Below are 20,161 nucleotides of genomic sequence, written 5' to 3'. Positions count from 1 at the left end.
ATTTGGACCACTTCTGTTTTATTTTCTTTAGACCACTTAACCCAGTTCTTTCCATTTTTCTTCAGAATCCCCACAATTTAACTGCTTTTGTTAGATATCCCTGGAATTGTGCCAGGGATTTCTTTCTGCATTTTCTTTTCCTGAGTAGGACCTGAAACCTGAAATCTACTGAGGGCCTGGTCACTGTGAAGTGTATTCTGTACACACAGCTCAGTATTGTGCTTGTTTTTCTATCAACGTAGTTTCCCAATAGCTCGTCGTTTTTATTTTCATTTTTTTTCTTTTCGGCTCACAGCTTGGCTTCATGCAGGCAGCCTGCCTTAAGTCCTATTGTAAAAATTATATAACCTTTCTGAAAGTGAAGGACTGGAAGAAATCGCAGGGTGCATCTCGTCTATTTTCTGTTAGTTAAGGATTTTTCCTGCTATATCCCTCAAATGTAGTTTGGCTCAAATAACTCAAGAAAATACCCTTCCCCAATAGGAGTAGGGTTTTTTTTTTTTTTCTGTATTTAACACATTGTAAAATCAATTCAATGAATCATAAACAGCATTTTTAATATCATGGGGTGGGATGGATAGCATAGACCAGGATAGGAAAAGTCTGGCTGGAGTTATCAGAGTCTATTAAATGCAGTCAAGGTAAATGTCATTCCATGACACTCTGCTTCAGCTGGGGTGAGGAGAGGTCATTGTGTATGTCTGTAAAGTCTGTCTCTTACTGTGAGTTACAATTTCCTACATTGCCCTGCAGAATTACCCTTAACAACCCAAGAAAATTTAATTTGCCTATTCTGTACTCCATTGAGCTTAGTTTTTTCTTTAAATTTTCCAAGACAGCCAGGCCAATGCATACCTATAATCCCAGAAGGCTGAGACAGGAGGTTCAAGGCCAGCCTCAGCAATTTAATGAGAGCCTCAGTAACTAATAAGATCCCAAACAAACACACAAAAAATAATTAAAAGGGCTGGGGGTGTGACTTGGTGGTAGAATACACTGGGGTTCAATCCCTAGTACCAAGGAAAAAGAAATTTCTTTCAAGGTGTTAGCATGAGTCCAGTCTAACTCTAGTCCTTGTCTTTTTGTAGTCAATCTGCTCATTTGAGTTTAGTGTAACATTTAATCTAGTAACATTTACTTACATGACAAATGTAAAGTATTATTAAAGACTTCCTCCCTCTTCCTCTTCCTCCCTCTCCCCTCTCTCCCTCTCTTTTCTCCTTTTCCTCCTCTCTCAATACACCTCTCTCCTTCTCTCTCTCTCTCTCTCTCTCTCTCTCTCTCTCTCTCTCTCTCTCTCTCTCTCCCCCTCTCCCTCTCTTTCTCTTTCTCTTCCCCCCTCCTCCCACCATGCCACCACCCTCTGACGTGTCCCCCTATTGCCTAACTGAAAATTCCTTGTTTACATTTTGATCAGCCTGGGTCACAGGTGCCAAGGTGATGCTGCTCCAGTACTTTAGGAAACATGCCTTCTCGACATTTCTATTAAGCCCAGACTTGGTTCTCTCTTGTAAGTCACACAGCATGGGTTCTATGTTGCCAAAAGACATGCCTCCCCCTGCTCTGGAATCTTCTTTCCAAATTGAATTCATTTTAGCTTTTCTGCTACCATTGCTTTGTTAGCTCTTTACCTTTGGATGGAGAGAAGATATTCGACCTGGTGAGCCACTGCATACCCGAAAATTCTGCTTTGATGCAATCTCATACAACAGCCCAGTCACTCTCTATGACTGTCATGGCATGAAGGGGAACCAGCTCTGGGGATATCGGAAGGTAAGAGTTCTGTTCCTTGTGGTCATTCTCAAGTTGCCATGGCTTCAGGTTTTTTTAACTCAAAACATTCTTGAAAAAGATGCTTTCTTGATTTTAGGGTGTTACTGGGAGAGATATACACACATTTGGCTCACTCATTTGGAGAAAATCAGCAAAAGGAAAGATACAGTGTGTAGAAAGCGGCATTGCTTCTGTATTTGCTTGTTATGTGCATATCCATCCTAAGGAGTTGTGATTGAAAAATGAATTTGAGTTAAAACACAACACTACAAGGAATGGGTCCAGGCTTAGTTCAACTGACTTGCAAAAGGAGGAAACTTATACCCAATAAACAAATATACACATGGATAATTTTTAAGAACCCCAATTCTCAGTACACACACACACACAAACACAAACACACACACTAAAAATCTATTATTTGTGGGCACTGGTTATGACACTTGTTTCCTCACTGAATAAGAGTTCTGGTTTCCACCACTAGGAGAAAGACATCAGAGACCACACTCACTCAAAGGGAGACCTGTCCGTGGTGTAGTTAATTCTGCATACTGTCACCTCCCAATACCCAGCAGATTTAGGAACACATCTAGAAAAAGGACAAAACATCAATTATTCTATCTTACAAAACACTATAAAATCCAAAGAGCTAATAAGAAGGTAGAGTCCAATATAATAAAGGAGGCAAATCATTGCAATAAAAAAACCTCTCTGTTTTCTTTATGAAACGTATCATTGATTAATTTTGTTAAATGCCTTTGCTGTTCCATATGCTATAGTGTTTGTAGTGAAATAAAGAAGGTTTTTTTTTTTTTTTTGGATGGTTATTTTTTGACCTTTAAGATTCTGCTTTCTGGGGAAAAAAAAATTATTCTATTTTCTGTGCACATCAATAAAATCTCCAATATGCCATTGCCTGGTATGCTGGTGGTCTCTAATGAGCAGAACACTCCTCATTACTGTATATTTATAGCATAAGGGACAGACCACTCAATAATATGCGATTAAGCCAAGAAAATACCGTTGTTTTCATTAGGGAACTTACAAAAGCTTACAGATGGGTAAGACCAACTAATTCGTGTGCACACAGATCTCCTGGGGGAAAAAAACAGGCTGTGGTGATTTCAAGAGGTAATTCTTATGAGATTTAACACTTAAAACCTTACCAGGATCCAAAGGCTTTTGAGAAAGAAATCACTAGATACAATTGTGTGCGGCTCTCTTCTCAGGTCTCAAGCTGCTGGCCTTGGGTTACTTAGCAAAAGTTACGCTCCGTGTGTATTTATATAGCAAGCTAGGTATTTATACTTAATAAAGAGCATGCCAAAGGCTTAAAATGGAAATTTTCCGAAATATCTCATCTCGGTTGATGACTCAGGCCTATTCAAAATACCTGTTTTAGAAAATTCCTCTTATTCCAAGGGCTACACTCAAGACCTAAGAGAGAAAACAGAAACAGAAATCTCTCTGGAGTGCTATTTTGTCTATTTAGATGTACTACTCGGCTGGAGGAGAGAGTGGTTCCAACAGTTTAGCAATCTTTTGAGTTTTCTTTGGAAAACACCCTTTTTATTAGCATATTCATGAATCATCCCACATCCCTAAGACTCTCTACTTTACCTAAGGGGCGGCAGAGGGTAATAACTATTCCACCTCCAACCATCAAGGAGAAGGCATTGAGCTAGTGCTTTACACACATCACCTCAGACCTTGTACCCACGAGGTACTATTGTGTATAATTGACATAGGAAAAAAACTGATACTGGCAGATTTGTGGCAAGGCCAACAAACTCAGATAGAACTGGCTTTGAGGTCTCTAGGTTTTGCTCTGCCATCTCTTAATAAATAAGATCAACACTCCCTGGGATAGTCTCTGAATGTTTGTTGCATTTAGTACCACTGATACCAGCCAACCCCTCTCAGTGACATGGACATTCTGAGGAAATCATGGTGACAGAAGCTGCCTTGTTTGAATGGATAAAGGTTGTTGTTAGGCCCCAATTCCTGGTCCGTTAGCAACAATTGGCTTTTGGTTATTTTTAGCTGTGGCTCTTTGCCATCACAAAAGAAGAAGAGCATCCTTACCCTATGATATTATTTCTATGTTCATTTGCATAACTTTATCCCATAGTAGGTACTCAGGAAGGGGAATCCCAATCTTGGTTCTCTTTTACCACCAGGGGGACCCCTGTTCCAAGAACAGTGGATTGTCAAAGCAACCTCAATCAAAAATCAAATCTTCTCAACATCTGAATCAAGAAATTGCCTTTCATCTTCTTCAATCCCCACAACTGTTTGGTTACCACGAGTTGTCTCTCCCTTCCCCAGGCCATTATTCCTAGAATCCACCCTCTCTGCCATTTCTATAACCCCCATCCTGGTTTCAGCCCTTTCCATTTTTGCCCCTGGGTTATTGCATTTATAGCCTAAAGGATATTCCTGCTGGCTGTCCTTCCCTGGCCTTCCCCCTCCAACCTATCCTCTGATCCTGAAGTCAGAGACAGTTTCTACAACATCTGGTCATTGCATTCCTCTGTTTTATAACTGCATTTGATGTCTCAATGAGTCGATGATAAAGCACCTTCATCTTCCAATTCTCATCCTGATGGTTCGCAATCTGGTCAATGTAATGGTCAAGCCTTGGAGTTAGTCAGACTTAACACACCCTAAATCATTATGAAAATTATAATTTTTTTTTTCAGGTACAGGGGATTGAACCCAAGAGCACTTTACCACTGAGCTACATCCCCAGTCTTTTTCTTCATTTATTTGATCTTGAGACAGAGTCTTGCTCAATTGCCCAGGCCTCTTGCCTCAGCCTCCCTAGTAGCTGGGATTATAGGTGTGCACCACTATACCTGGCTATAATGTGATCTTGAACAAGTTATTTCACACTGACTTTCACCTTCCTCATCAATATAAGGGGACTAATAATTGAGATAAATGATGAGAAACTTCTAGTACAGCTTCTGATTACATGATCAGATTTCCATCTGTGTGGGTAAAAAATGCAGCTTTTACATTGATAATAGTGGTGAAGTATATCCTGATATCCTGCAACACCAAAGCCATCTCTCCTAAGTAATATTAACTGTTGTTTTTTCCATCCAAATGAAGAATCTCCCATACTTTTTTCTTTTTAAGTAAACTTTTTTTAATTTCAATACTCATTTTTTCATTTGTTCTAATTAGTTGAATTGACAGTAGAATGCATTTTGATACATCATACATAAATGGAGTATAATTTCTCACTCATTGTGTTGTATATGATATAGAGTTTACACAGGTCATGTAATCATATATGCACATAGGGCAATAATGTCTGATTCATTCTATTATCATTCCTACCCTCAGGCCCCCTCCCCTTTTTTCACTCCCCTCTGTCTAGTCCAAAATACCTCTATTCATCTTGCTACATATGGATTTCCAGTTTTCCCAGCACATTTTGTTGGAAAGACTATCTTTTCTCTACGTATGTTTTTGGCACCTTTGTCTAGTATAACATAACTGTATTTATGTGGATTTGTCTCTGTGTCCTATATTCTATACCATTGGTCTATAGATTTGTTTGAGTGCCAGTGCCATCCAATTTTTGTTACTATGTCTCTGTAGTATAACTTAAGGTCTGGTATTGTGATGCCTCCTGTTTGTTATTTCTTGTTAAGGATTGCTTTAGCTATTCTGGGTCTCTTATTTTTCCAAATGAATTTCATGATTGCTTTTTCTAGTTCTATGAAGAATGTCATTGGTATTTTAATAGGAATTTCATTAAATCTGTATAACACTTTTATTAATATGGCCATTTTGACAATGTTAATTCTGACTATCCAAGAGCATGGTATATTTTTCTGTCTTCTAAGATCTTCTTCAATTTCTTTATTTAGTATTCTGTAGTTTTCATTATGGTCTTTCACTTCTTTTGTTAGATTGATTTCCAAAAATTTTTTTAAAGCTATTGTGAACCAGGTAGTTTTCCTAATTTATCTTTCAGTGGATTCATCACTGATGTATAAGATTGCATTTGATTTGTGGGTATTAATTTTATATCCTGCTTAAGTAAACATTTTTAGTGGACTATAGCTTTATTCTCAATTTGGGTTTTCCCAGATATATAACCTAAACTAGGAATTTGAGTGCAGTAGTTTATTGGCAAGATAGCCTCTGGTAGGGAGGGGGGATTTCATAGGGCCTAAGGAAATGAAATGGGGAGGGGTTTGGGAGCCAGGGAAAGAATATTATCAAACAAGTGCCACAGCAAATAACTAGTGCTAAATTTTACTGAAGATCTCTAGGAATAGTATAGACAGACATCAGAGAGCAAGGGAGTTGGGTTGGTCATACATCACTCAAGTCAGAGAGTTTATTCTGACACCTCAAGCCTGCTGCTGTTACAGTTAGAACTGCACCTGAGGCTGAGAAAACTCCTTAGGCAGAAGGATGCGCTGGCCAAGGGCAGGAAGTTGGACCAGCAGACACTCAAATCCAAAAGTGGTGCTGAGCAATGGGCAGGGGCTAGAAACTTCCTGAAAGTCCAGTTGCTCCACACCCTCATCAACACTTGGCATTGTCAGGATTTTTTGTTTTGTTGTTGTTTTATTCTGTGATTGTTAAGTGATATGATGTTTGTTAGCCATTTGGGATATCTTCTTTGTGGAAAATTTCTTTAAGTTTTTTGACCATTTTTTTAATGTGGGTTGTTTAGGTTTTTTTTTCTTAGAGAGTTTTAGGGATTTTTCATAAACCTAGAATCAAGTGCTTTGTTGGATATCTGGGTTATTCCAGTCACTGTCTTGCCTTTTTCTCTCCAGTGGAGTGTTAATGAAAAGCTATTCTTTATGTTGGGGTGGTTTCTGTCCTGTTTGGGAATTCACAGCTTGCACCAAGGTCATGAAGATAGTCTTCTAACTCACCTTGGTAGCTTTATTGTTCTTTCATATTTTAGTGTATAGTTTCCTGAAATATTTTATGTGCATTAATCAAATAAGCAAGTGATTCATATATACATACATATGTGTGTGTTTATATACTTATATATAATAACAGTCATATATATTATATACTGTTACATGTCTTATTGTATTATATATAATAACAGTCTTTTCCATATAGAAAGCAAACTAATAGAAATAAACTAACTTAATTTAATAAGAGGTAAATCTAAAAACTCATGACTACCACTATTTTTACCAGTAAAATGTTAATCTTTCCTCTAGATACAGAATAAAATAAAATGTTAGCTGTAATCACTTCTATTCAATCTTAGACCGCATATCCTATTCAGTGTAAAATAAAGGCCAAATAAATGGAACTTAAAAATATAAAAATTAGAAAGGAACAAATCAGTCTATTCACACAAATGATGTATTTGATGGTTAGAAAACAAAAAGACTACGTAGCTAAACTATTAAAAACTAATAGGTACATTTGGCATAACCCCAAGATGAAAATCAAATGTGTATACGCCAACAACAAAATATATAAAATGAAATTTAAAAGTGATTTTATTTTGGTCACCATGAAAATCTTAAGATAACTAAGAATAAGTCTCACAAAACATGTACGAATCTTTCACACAGAGAGCTACAAAACAGGGCTGAGAGTAGAGTCCAGTGGTAAAGCACTTGCCTGGCACACATGAGACCCTGGATTCCATTCCCAGGAAATAAAGGAAGGAGGGAAGGAAGGAGGAAGAAAAACAAGCCTACAAAACATCATTACAAAGAATTCTTAAAAACAGAGAGACATCTATCATGTTCAAGGATTGTAAGACTTCATATTGCAAAGATGTCAGTTTTCATATTGATTTATATACTTAATGCAAAACCAGTTAAATCCCTAGCCACTCTCCAGGATGTTCTTTTATAACATCCAGCAGGGCTGTTTGTGGAAATTGATAAGCCAATCTTAAAATTTATATGGAAATGAAAGGGCCAAAAATAGCCCAGAAAATCTTGAAGAGAAAGGAAAAACCTCAAGTATGAAACATTATAAAAGTACCAGGAATCCAAACATTATAAAGTACATTCACTAAGGCTGTGTGCTCTCAGCATAGGGATATGCTGACTGGAAGGGAGGCCTGGGTACTGAGAGTTTTTGAAGATCCCGAGAGATTCTAATAAACAGATGGAGAAACTCCTTTTCTAGCTCAAGTTTTACCTACTTTCTTTAACCTACTTCTCCCTCCTGTTGTAGGTGGAATGTGACCGTCTACCTGTGCTCCTTTACCATTCTGTTCCTTTCTTTGTACCTGAAACATTTACCAACCGTGGTTAGTTAATTTGTCTCCTCTTAGCCACCTGAGGTCAAGTACCTTTTTTCCACATTTCTATATGGCCTGCCTAATATCCAATATACAAAGTTTCTAAATGACTATTCATTGACTAATGATCCACTAGGTCCCATTATTAATATGAAGCTATTCTTCATGAGCTTCATGCTGTTTTGGATAAAACTTAACTTATTATTATTTATTATTATTATTATTATTATTATTATTATTATTATTATTATTATCATCATCATCATTTTGATTCAAAACTACATTAAAATCCTCCCCAAAGACCAAAAGTGAAAGATGTTAAATTACCTTATCTAACTATTGGATGTTCTCATAAGAACAAGTTCTACTTAAGGAAGTTTAACTTCCACATGAAGGGACTTAACAAACAGGGAGTGCCAATAAGAAGGTATCTGTCAGGTTAAATTAACAACAATATCATAGACTCATTGGTTTAAAAATGGGCGGCTGGAGTTCTTGGTCTGTGCCTACATTTGACTGCTTATTTTAACTTATATGCCACGGCTTTGGCCTCTCAACTCATAAAATTTTGCTGGCTCACAAAGATGCCAGATGGAGGGCCATAGGTGGTTATTTTAAATCATTCTGGTTGGGTATTGATTTAGGACCCAAAATGAGAAAAAGGTAAGCAATGAGTTTAACTTAAAAGGCTTGTCATTCACCTTTGTTCTGATTTATGAAGTATTTATAAAATCCTGGATTTGTGGTCACAGTTGGGCAGTTATACTCTTCTAGTTCAGCCCATTCATTTCTGGACAGTTCCAATTGTTAGAAAGCTCTTCCTTGGGATCTGGTACCATACAAATTAAACTTAATCCATTTTGCCCAAGACAAACCCCAAATATTTAACAATGCTTCTGTGGTCTTTCATCTTTACTTTTGATTAAATGGCTCAATTTCTAGCTACAGCTCTTTGTAGGACCTTAATTTGGATCTACCATAATCTCCAGAACACTCTATCCAGAAAGTTTTAGAAAGTGGCATCTTGCCCAGAAAGAGCACAATATTGTAGATGTGTTTTCACCAAGAAAAGTAGAATGAGTTTCCAGCGTCCTTTGTTATGAGCGGTGTTGTCTCTAACATAGCCTGAGTTGATTGATTTTCTGCCTTAACTTCACATGCTGGGCTTGTTAATGAGCTTTCAATGTTTAAACACACACACACACACACACACACACACACACAATCTTTCTCTGTTAATTTGTTAGACACATCTCTTAACTTCTCTCTATATAATCCATCTTTTATATTTGTGTAGCTATTAGTTTGTGCCTATTAAATTCTGTCTCACAAGCTGAGGATGTAGCTCAATGACAGAGAAGATACTTAGCATACACAACCCCCAGAACAAAAAATAAAAAATAAATCTATCTAACAAGTTCTTCCCCAATGTGGATTTTTGACATTTTTTAACTATTTTGTTCCATTCACAGATTGGATTAGCATCCATTTACATCCTCATTTAAATTGCTGATCCCAATGCAAAAGTCAGTAACTGAGCCCTGAGCCCTCTACCATATAATAGAGAAGACACTGATCCGTTAATGAGCATAATTTGGAGGAAGTTACTCAACCAGATATAAAATCACCTAATAGTAATACTTTCTAGACCACAATCTTTGCCCATAAGAAAACTAAGATGGACTTTTTACACATGTTGTTGAAAACCATATGTACAGTGTCACACACAGCATCCCCTTGTTCATAATAGAATTAATTTACTATACTCTAAGGTCTTAGTTATTGTACAGTAAGATGACTTCGGTTCAAATTGACAATTTAGCCACCTTATCAATAAAAGAACCATCCTAACTCCCAGAAGGGTCATCTCGTTCATCCTAGCAAAAAAGCCATCTTTTCAAGAGGGAGTATAACATGTGCCAGTGTATTCTGCTTCAGCAGGAAGTGACCATGTAGGGAGACTGTTTATTTTTAAACAAATAATTCAGCATAAAACACATAATAAGAATTAGTCACTTTTGAAGGTGAATATTTACTTAATTCGTGCTACCATTATGAAAATAGTTTTAGGACTCCTCTGCTTAAGTATTTCCTTCAAAGTCAAAGGCAAGTCCTGGTCCCTTGAAAGGAGTCTAGGGAAGAGCTAATGATCATTCTGAGCCAAAGCTAATGAGGAAGTGAAAAGAACGACCTTTCAAATAGTGCCATCTTCCATTCTGTTCTCATCTACGTCTCTCCCAGCTGAAGTTACTTAGTTGTCACAACATTCTAACTTTTGCCATGTCAACATACCGTTTTAGGTAACATGTGGAACTGCCATTGTCTAGTCACCCAGAGGTAGCATGGCTCTGTCACACACTCTCCTTGGGCTCTTACATAACACTGAATTGAATGCCTGCCAAGATCTAGACTGTCAAACCAGAAAAAGAATCTCGGCAATAGGAGCTATGAAATATTTAAATTAGCATTTGCTGATGAGGACCATTCTTCCCTGCCAAGCAGATGTAGGCAAGGAACAGAACTGCTGGTAAGCTCAGTCACAGAGAAAAACGAGACACAACTTGGGAGGTTATGAGCCCAGGTTTTGGGTCCGGAGGGGCCTGACACTTTGAGTCACTGGCTCTACTGTGGGTCCTGGCTCTGGCACCTTGGGAAACTTCCTTACTATGCATTTCTACTTCCTCATTTACAAAATGAAGATAATAATAGAATTTACTCTAGAAGGCTGTTGTGATGATTAAATAAAATTTAAGTTCACCTACAGCCAGAATGTATTGAATTCAATTAATGTTAGCTATTACTATTTCATGTGTTCAGCAAGCTCTCTTCTGGTGTGATTGCAAACTCTCCAGATAGGTTTTTGTACAGGAGAGGATGGACTAACTAGTTGATTTTTATACTGAATATTTCTGTACTATTTTAGCTATTTATTATTAAATATTAGAATGTTAATTTCATAATAGCAGGGATTTCTCTGTGCTTTGTTTCATACAGTACTTCTAGAACATTAAAGACAGTGTGGCACACAGTAGATGCTTAATTAGTATGCTGTTGAATGAATCTAGCTGTCTGTTTGTCCACTTGCACTATTTCTTCAGGTTGCTCCGTGGTTTGGGTAGTAAAAGATGAAAAAGTCTGGGTTAAATACTTAGCACCATATGACACAGGTATGCACTCAATAAATAGTAGCTTTTATGTTGCTAGGACTCTGGGCAGGTTTACTGAGAGGACAAGAGATATTCACAGATAAAAACAACTGAAAGAGATGGTTTTCTCTACTCATGAAGCTTTCAGTCTAGAGGGGAAGCAAAGAAGTGTTTAAATAAATGAAGTACTTAGGGTAATATAAGCACATAAAATACTAGGCACTATCCAGATCAGAGGAATAGGCAATGTTTCTAGAACTTTTAAAAGAAGACCTAAAAGGCAAGTAGGAATTATAAGGGTAAAGAAGTTGATAAAAGATCCCAGACTTATGGATAAACTTGTGCAAAGGTCCTGAGGTAGGCAGAATCTTAGTTTTCTCAAAAGAACAGAGATAAGCCAGTTGACATGCTTGAATGTAAAGAAAAATGAGGTCAGGCATCTGGCTAGGGGCAGGATTATACAAAACCTTGTAGGTCAGGTTAAAAATTTAGGTAAGAGAGCAAGAGATCTTAAATGGTTTGAAGAGGAGGGATTTAAAACATCAGAAGAGATTTTTAAATGATTTAGTTGCACTGAGGAGAATTGAAAGTACATCACACAAATCACCGTGTATAGCCCAGAAAAATCTGGCAAGAGGAGCAGAGAAGGGGTAGAAGACTGGCTGCAGGTAGCACGATTGCAGCATACACACCAAGTGGCATGAGGAGGCATTATTTCTGATTGGCCAAATTAAACACTGATGCAAGAAGACCAGTTTTTTTTTCCTGTGAGGAATTCTACCTGTCAAAGGAAAAATGGAAAAGACTAGATAATAAGACTGCTTTGTCCCTTTTATGCCTGTCACAGTGTCATTTGCATTCTCTCAGAAGCCAACAGTGCTAGGCAGAAAAAGCCACCTGACACGTCTCTCTGCTAGAGAGCCCCCAGAACAGTCATCCATCAACCTCGTTCTTCACAGCCCTAAGAGGTGGGAAAGCAGATCATTTTTTTGTTGTTGTTTATCTTATCCCACTCTCCTCTTTCCCACTCCATTTATTTTATAGATAGAAAACCTGAATCATTGACAAAAGAAGGGAACATAAAAGGTGATTAACAGGGACAAAGGTAAAATTAAAAACTAGTCTCATAACCCCAAGTCTCCATTCCCTCATTAGACACGAAGGAGTTCTCTCTCAACGTGTGTCCTTTTATCATTAAATTTGCTATTTGCATGGAAATTTGTCAGAGGGGATAACTCAGTTCTCCCCAGCTGTAGAGGAGCCATCCTGATGTGCAGCCCATCCAGCTGTGTACTGGGCACCTAAGTCAGGATGTCCCATAAACACCTCTAACTCATAGGTCCAAAATAGAAATCAATGCCATTTCCATCCCTGGTCCTGTCCCTCTTTCTGCATTTCTTCATCGAATACAGTTTTTTCTTCAGTCACCCACCTTCTTTTCTACCTCAACCCCCACACCCCATTAACCAGACCACGCTATGCATTTGCTTTCTTAAATATCCTTTAGATCACCCCCAGTCGTCCCCAAATCATCCTCATTATTCTTGCTTTTTCAACAGCTGAAATCTGGGTTTTGGGGGTAAGTTCTGGCTGTTCTCTCGCGCTGGAGCCCAATGTCTTCTTACCCCACCTCACTGTCCCCACTGCCAGCCTACATATAGAACTGTGACTTTGTTCTGTTAAATCCTCCAACGACAGCTCCCCAACATTTGCATGAAAAATTAAGCTTGAGCACTGTACCCTAGTCTCTTCATGATGTGGCCCTTGTCTACCTCTTGGATATCATCATCCAGAATGTTCCACCATGCTCCCTGTGTTCCAGCTGCACCAAATGACTTGCTGGTCCTTACGTCTTGATCTAGTGCTTCACCCCCTCTCACATCATTGCCATCACCCCAACTTCCTGGCTGTTCCTGTGACCCAGCAGGCTGCATACTCGATTAAGGCCTTTGCTCTGTCTGGGACCCTTTTCACCCAAGTATTTATGAGGCGAATTCCATTTCTTTCTTTCAAGATTGCTCAAATGTCACCTCCTCAATGAGGTTTGCCCTGGCTGCTCTAATTAAATTTTCATTAATTACTGGTGCCATCCCTGTCACTCCAGATCCTCCTGACCTCCTCATCTCCTGTTCATATCACCTTTGAACAGGCTGTGTATTGTACCTGTTAACTTCATTTGCTTATTTTCTATGCCCCAATCCTCCATTCTCACCCTTACCTTTGGAATCTGAGTCAGCAGGGGAGGGATCTTTATCTCATGAAGTTCATTGATGTACCCAAGACCTAAAACAGTGCCTGACAAATAGGAGGTACCCATCCATTTTTTGTGGAATATTGAATTGTAAGTGTATGTGTCATTTTACATCCTTATGCCCTATGTCTGAAATAACATAATGTATCCTATTCACCCTCATCTATACTGACACTTTCTCACTTCAACCTTTTCTTGTTTACCTATTCATTTCCTTTATTTGTTGAGTCGGATGTTACCTTTATGTGCCTCTTTCCTTTTAAGACCAAAAACTAAAAAATACTTTATAAGTGTTTGTTTAACTCAACTGGCCTGACTAATGTATTCCAATAAAAAATCAGCAGGGGAAAAGAAAACCCTAATAGGTCTTTCTTCCAGAGAGTTCAAAAGATAGTCATATATTCACCTAATCACATAGACCAGGTACAAACCCACCATAGTTAAACAGAAGAGCTAATTTCAGAGCCATAGATACCTTTGTTCCATTAACCCTTTTGCTGAAATTGGGAAGTACTATTGTTCAGTTTGGATAAGCATTTGTTAGAGAATGAAATTTTCAAACTATTTTACCAGGATTTCAGAAAATACAATTTGGTATTGAAATAGCTGGTCTCAGACCAGATGGTTAGTGCATTCAGATTTTTAGAAGTGGGGATGATTTCTGACTAAAAATAAATTAGGGGAAAGAGAGAATAGAATCATCATTACTTGGTTACTTACTTGTATGAAGGATATTGTGACAGAAATTGCACATTTTATCCTTACAGCAAACTTGTAAGGCATAATCTACATTTTCCAAGTAGGTAAACTGAGGTTCACTGAATTAACATTTCCAAAGTCACCCAGCAAGCAAGTGGCATGGCTAGGATTGGATACAAATCCCTTATGACATTTTATTTTGACATGTTGGGATCAAACACACGGCCTTCCACATGCTAGAAAAGCAACTCTGCCGCTGAGCTACAAACCAAATCCCTGATGGCCACAAATCCCAAGCCCTTCACCCAGGACTGTGTTGTCTGTCCTCCTTCCCTGTGATTGTTTAATGAAAGACTAGACTCATCTTCCGATGCATTATGCATTCATACCTCTACTTTATTATCTTTTGTGTGTTTAGGGTCTTCTGACCCTAAGCCAAATCTGGCATGATTTTCTGCAGCACACTCATTCTTTTAAAGTTCAGACTCTATGTTAATATAGAACTTAATACAATTTACTGCAGCTGTGTGAATGCCACAAGGTGTCACACAGAAGCCAACCATAGGTTGACTTTGCAATGGTGTCTCTTTCAGTGACTTACCTTAAAAGTTCCACCTATAATTTTCAGTGTGGGCCGATTGGCTTGGCACTGGGCATTGATTATGAAGGGCAGTTCAGTAATCCTGGATCTGAATTTATGCATTTCCTGATCAATAACTTCTAATTTTCTTAGATAAAACATAACATTCCAAAAAAAATCTCAAAAAATAAAACATGAAAAACAAGGTAGTGGGCATCCATGGAAGCAGGAGAGGTAAAGCAAAAGTGGAACGTATAACTTGTGAACAGCCAGAGCTTATGCTATGCCATGCCTCGGGACTGAACAAAGAACAATCTGGTTAGAAGCAAAGAAAGGACAAATTCTGTCACCATTTATGGAGGACAGTTATGGAACTGCACACTTGCTAAGATAGTCAGAAGTCTATCCCACAGAAAACCCATACCCCATTCTATTAATGGCCATTGCTCCATGACCAACAAGTTGAAGGGCAAAGGAGTGAAGGGCTGTTGTGGAACAACAGACCACATTTAAAGAATGATTACTTGAGCCACTGAATTAATTTCAATCAGCAAAAGCATCTGGGAAGACATTTAGTAATCCAGAGCCTTGGCTGAGTCGGAACGTAAAGATGGCAATCACCTAGCCTCCAAGGCCAAAAGTGAAAAATGTATGCTCAGGTGAAGGCTGGGGATGTTTCCAGAAGCTTCATCTCTGGAGCCTGCTGGACACTCCAAGGATAAGGGTGAACACAACTCAGTCTATAAAGAGAACAATCAATCTGTTGATCTACTGGATACTGCAGATGGTCTCTAGTTTGACATCCTGTCATTGGTCTCTGTGACCAGTGAACTTTGGAATAAAATGTTCATCCAATTTTACGCCTAGGAGAGGCCTAAGAGATTTATCTAATCCACCTCCTCAATGTACTGATGAAACTTCTGAGACATAGATAGATATAGGGAGTTCAATATTTCAACTCTTTTTTAGAACAATGAAGTACAAACACAGAAAACATTCTGTATTGTTCAGGATAGTGCTGAATCTGCATAACCTGCCTAGCTGTACCCATGAGTATACCTGTATCCGTAGGAACATGTGTTCCCATGTGGGATTTGGAAAAATACGATCACCTTATGGCTCAGGAAATGATGTTCCAAAAAATGAAATGTTCAGGAAATCTGCTTTCACTTTTGCATCGGTGCTAAGGTACACAAGCTGGTGAAGGAAGAGAATAGAAACATGTTCTGCTCCTTTTCTTTTTTAAGCTTTTGTGAAAATATGTGTTTTGAAGAAGAGACTAAGTATATGGAGGTCCCACTTAAGCTAATATTGATAAAAGTAACAATCAGAAGAAATGCAGATAGTGAAGAGGGAAAAGTAGTACATGAGCAGGGAACCTGTGCATCAGAATTTAGCAGGTCACAGAATTTTCATGAATAGTACAACCCAAGAAGGCTCTTTGGGGGATGAGGGATAGAACTCAGTGGCAGAATGCTTACCTAGTATGTGCAAAGCCCTGGGTTCAATCCCCAGTACTGCAAAAAAAAAAAAAAAAAATTAATGTTCTCCGAAAAATTATATTAAGTCTATGCCGCTAAACTGATAAATGTTTGGGGTGGGATCTTAATGTAAGAGATTCTGGAAGGAAGAGGGGAACACAAGGAAGGAGATTGCTGGAGAGCTGCAGCACCAAACATCTAGGACCCCAAGGAAGAATAAATGTGTAGAGCAAGCTGCTGAGTGCCATCTCTTTCCTCCTAGAATGTCCTCTTGTAGACCAGAGTAGGACAAAGTTTCTCAGAACCTTCCCCTAAGGTCAGATTCCCGTGGAGTTAATAAGAAAGAGGGGAAAAAGATGTAAGGAGACTTCTGTGTAAAGGAAGTGAAATTGACCTGCACCTTTCAAGAGAGTAGAATAGTGATCCTTTGTATTAGGCATAGGTCTTTGTTTACACTAAAAATAGAAACATGCAAACTGAAGTGCAGGCAGGTTGCCTTTCTCCTTCCTTATTCCTCCTTTCCTTCATTAGTACTGACCTATGCAAACATCCTGATCTCAAAAGGACATTAAATATTGGTTTGATAGAGTCTTAACAACCAGGAACAACTCAGAAGTGTTTACCAAGGGTGGCTGAGAAAGTTCTAAATCTAAAAGCATTGCAAGTACTCCTCGCTTAAAGAAAAAAATAACCAGAACCTCTACTCACTTCCTAAGGTAAATAATAAAACATAACTTGATCCTAAAATTTAAACAATGGCTTGAAGACATTTCTTCAAGTTATTCTTTAAATCATAAACACCACAAGAGATAAAAGTCTGATGCTAGTTAGGGAAAGATCTTTTTGTTTAAGCATTCCCTTCTTCGCCTGTGTACACAAATAAAACAGGGTGTGTGTCAGTAGAACTTGTTTAGATACTGAGCTTTCTCAGCACTTAAATTTTGTGCCCTGGGAATGAGTACCGTTCAGTCACTGAGCTGTTAACTCTGTCATGTGTGTCTTGTGCTTCTTTTTCAAGCAAATGTTACCTCTTCCATTTTACTAAAAGCCACAGGAACTGACGTTATGTCACTAAAGGAGCTGAGAAGAGTCTGAAGCTGGAGAGCTAACAAATCTGACTTTGTACTTTCAGTTATTGTCCCTTGTCCCCATCCCCATATTCCTCTTCTGAAGAAGGCTGCTGAGCTTGTGGCATTTGGTTCCTCTTTCTTTTTGTATTTCTCTTTCCCATTAGAGGCTCAATGTGAGGGCAGGGAAACTTTGGCTCTTTTGACTATGTGTGGGTGTGTTATGTTGAGTGTGAACTAAATGATAGGGTTTTTTTGGTTTTTGTTTTTGACATGTGCTTGTTTCATGTTTCTCCCCACAATGGCTAAATTATTAGCTATTTGAAAAGCAATCCATGTACTCACCTTCAGAATCCAAATATGTGGTAAAATGCTCACTGAAAAGCAAGAAATAAATGGATTACTTTTAAAAAACAATGAATGAATGAATGAATGAATGAATGAATGAATGGGGGGTGTGTGTGTGTGTGTGTGTGTGTGTGTGTGTGTCTGATTGAACCTGCTTAGAAGCTCTAGTTCCAGCAGATCCTAGAAAATGGTGTTCCATGTTGACAAACCATTTGATTCGGAAACTAGTCTGTTTATACAAATTTAACAAATACTTACAGTTGTATATTTGGGGCTCTAAGTATTCAGTATGCTTTATGTCAGTCTTTTCTTTCTGATCCCTCCAGGACAGAACATTATTCCATTCTGTGAGCAACAGCTGCATGGATTGCAACCCTGCAGAGAAGAAGATTTTCATGGCCAGATGTGACCCTCTGTCTGAGACTCAGCAGTGGATTTTTGAACACGTTAATATGACTGTTTTAGAAAAATTTAGCCACCATGCCAGCTCCTAGGAAGAGAGAAAGAATGATTACCTGCAGATTGTGAACTAAATTTTAGCCAGCATCTGGGTCAAAGGAGTCAGGAATAACATTTCCTAGATCCAGGAAGCCTGGTTTAAAGATTTGTAAATGCCACGTCAAAGTAGGTTGTCCTGAGGAACTTCCTGCATCTGAAGAACTTGGCTGAGAACCTCACCAGCTGCTTCTGAGAACTCGAGACTAGCAAGCAGTTCCCTTGCTGGCCAAGGGTGAAGATATTTAGGGACTTTTCGAAACAACTGCTGAGTTAATAAATCCTAGCATTTCTCAGGTCAAATCCTGCAGTAGTGAGTAGCTATGAATGGATCCTATTAATCGGGTGGGAGGGGGGCGGAAATGGAGTGCATGACTGCTCTGACAACCTGAGGCTACCACAGGTTTAGAACTAGCCACGCTTAAGGGGTGAGCTGTACTCTTTGGTGCCATTCTCTAACTAAGAATGGGTTAAGCAGGTTTAACCCTTAAAAGTGCTGCAGATGATTTTAGAGTGCTCATACCATTCTGTTTCCTTTTGTTTTATTTTTAAACAAGGGTGCGATATTTAATATGACTTAAAATCACATAATGAAATGGACTTCCAGTGTTCCCATGTTTTCATTTACACTTGCCATTTTCCTTGTAGAGCAGAAGTTACTTTTTGTTCATAAAAGTTCATGCTCCATAAATCAGCTGAAGTTCTACTCAGTGCCCTTGTTATGAATCCAGTTAAGAACAACAACAACAACAATAAAAAAAATTAAAAAATAAAAAAAAAACTATGCTACCAAGTTACTCCAAAGAAAGATTTCACAGAAGCAGCAAACCATAAAAAAGATTAAGGAGATTTCTCTAGGAAATCTATTTTTACTTTTCTATTATTTTTAGAATTTTTAAAGTCTGATGTTTGTCCAGTCATACTTTTTATTAAGGAAGGAAAATGGAGTGAGGTTGATGTAATTTGTTTAGGAGATTCTTAAACCCAAATAAATCTACACTCCACGTGACATGTAAAAAGCTTGGTTTACTTCAATCCTATTTAATCAGTGCTGGGAAATTAGAGTGGTTTTATTTCGTTATTTTGGTGGGGATTTTTTATTTGTTTGTTTGTTTGCTTTATATTGTTGATATTAATGATGTTGCTGTTTTATTTGGAAGCCCATAAAAGGAGTTACCATTAATAAAGTGCTTCTGACACCGTTTTCTGTTAATGGGGCAATATTTCAGAGGTCAAGAAAGTATTAATTCAAAAACTGAAGTGGTATGTTTAATTCTTAAAAGAATGTTTTCCTTTTAAATAACCATGGGTTTGGGGAAGAATATACAGGTATCAAAATGGGTCTGTAGAGGAAAGAATCACTTTTATTACCCATTTCTCAAGTTTTGTCAGGTACAAGAATGTTTTTAACATAGCTTTTGTTATTTTTCTTTTAACTTGTCTTTTTCTGTTCACACACACACAAAAATATATATATTGTCTTAGATATGGACCGCTGAATTTTAGAACTAGGAAGACTCCTGAAATCCAATCCCTTTGTTATTTTTAGATTAATAGCAAAAGCCCAGAGAGGCCCAACTCCTGAAAGGGCTGACAGGTCTTCTGACCTTTATTCCTGTGTATTTGTCTCCTGTGCTGTGCTTTCTCACTCTGTGGCTCAAGGTGATTCTGATTATATCTCCAATTTAACTGGAAATTTGGGGTAACTAGATTAGAATCCTATGCTTCCCTGGGGATGTCCACAAAAGTAGCCTTCATCTTCCGAAACCACCTTCTTATAAATATTCAATGATTTTGTTCTCTCTTCAAAACCTAATCAAAATGTCCAGTTAAACTGCTCTGCTAACAATTGAGGAAGAGTTATTTCATTATCTTCGCTGAATTTTCAAGCATTCTTTTGAAGAGCTGTTCTTTTTAAACCAACTGTCACAGAGATATTTTGTATAGGTCAAGAGATCTTGAAGCATTCGAGATGCATAGAGGAGAAAATCAGTAGTGAGAAATTAACCTGGGTGTTGAATACTTCTAAAGAGTGAGTGAAGATTCATCTCAAGTGTTCAGA

The 20,161-nt window shown here is 38.1% G+C and overlaps 1 protein-coding gene across 1 annotated transcript in view; it reads left to right on the top strand.

Moving 5' to 3' along the window:
- Galntl6 (polypeptide N-acetylgalactosaminyltransferase like 6) overlaps positions 1 to 18,200 on the top strand; it is a 1,116,183-nt gene extending 1,097,983 nt beyond the window's left edge. The window contains exons 11-12 of the mRNA XM_071610524.1: positions 1,624 to 1,773; positions 17,931 to 18,200. Coding sequence (XP_071466625.1) covers positions 1,624 to 1,773; positions 17,931 to 18,098 — 318 coding nt within the window. The 3' untranslated portion in view covers positions 18,099 to 18,200. The remainder of the gene's footprint in view (positions 1 to 1,623; positions 1,774 to 17,930) is intronic.
- The last annotated feature ends 1,961 nt before the right edge of the window (positions 18,201 to 20,161 follow it).

Source organism: Marmota flaviventris, chromosome 3 (genome assembly GCF_047511675.1).
Source record: "Marmota flaviventris isolate mMarFla1 chromosome 3, mMarFla1.hap1, whole genome shotgun sequence".
In the NCBI taxonomy this organism is placed as follows: domain Eukaryota; kingdom Metazoa; phylum Chordata; class Mammalia; order Rodentia; family Sciuridae; genus Marmota; species Marmota flaviventris.
This window is presented reverse-complemented; position numbering and strand designations above follow the sequence as displayed.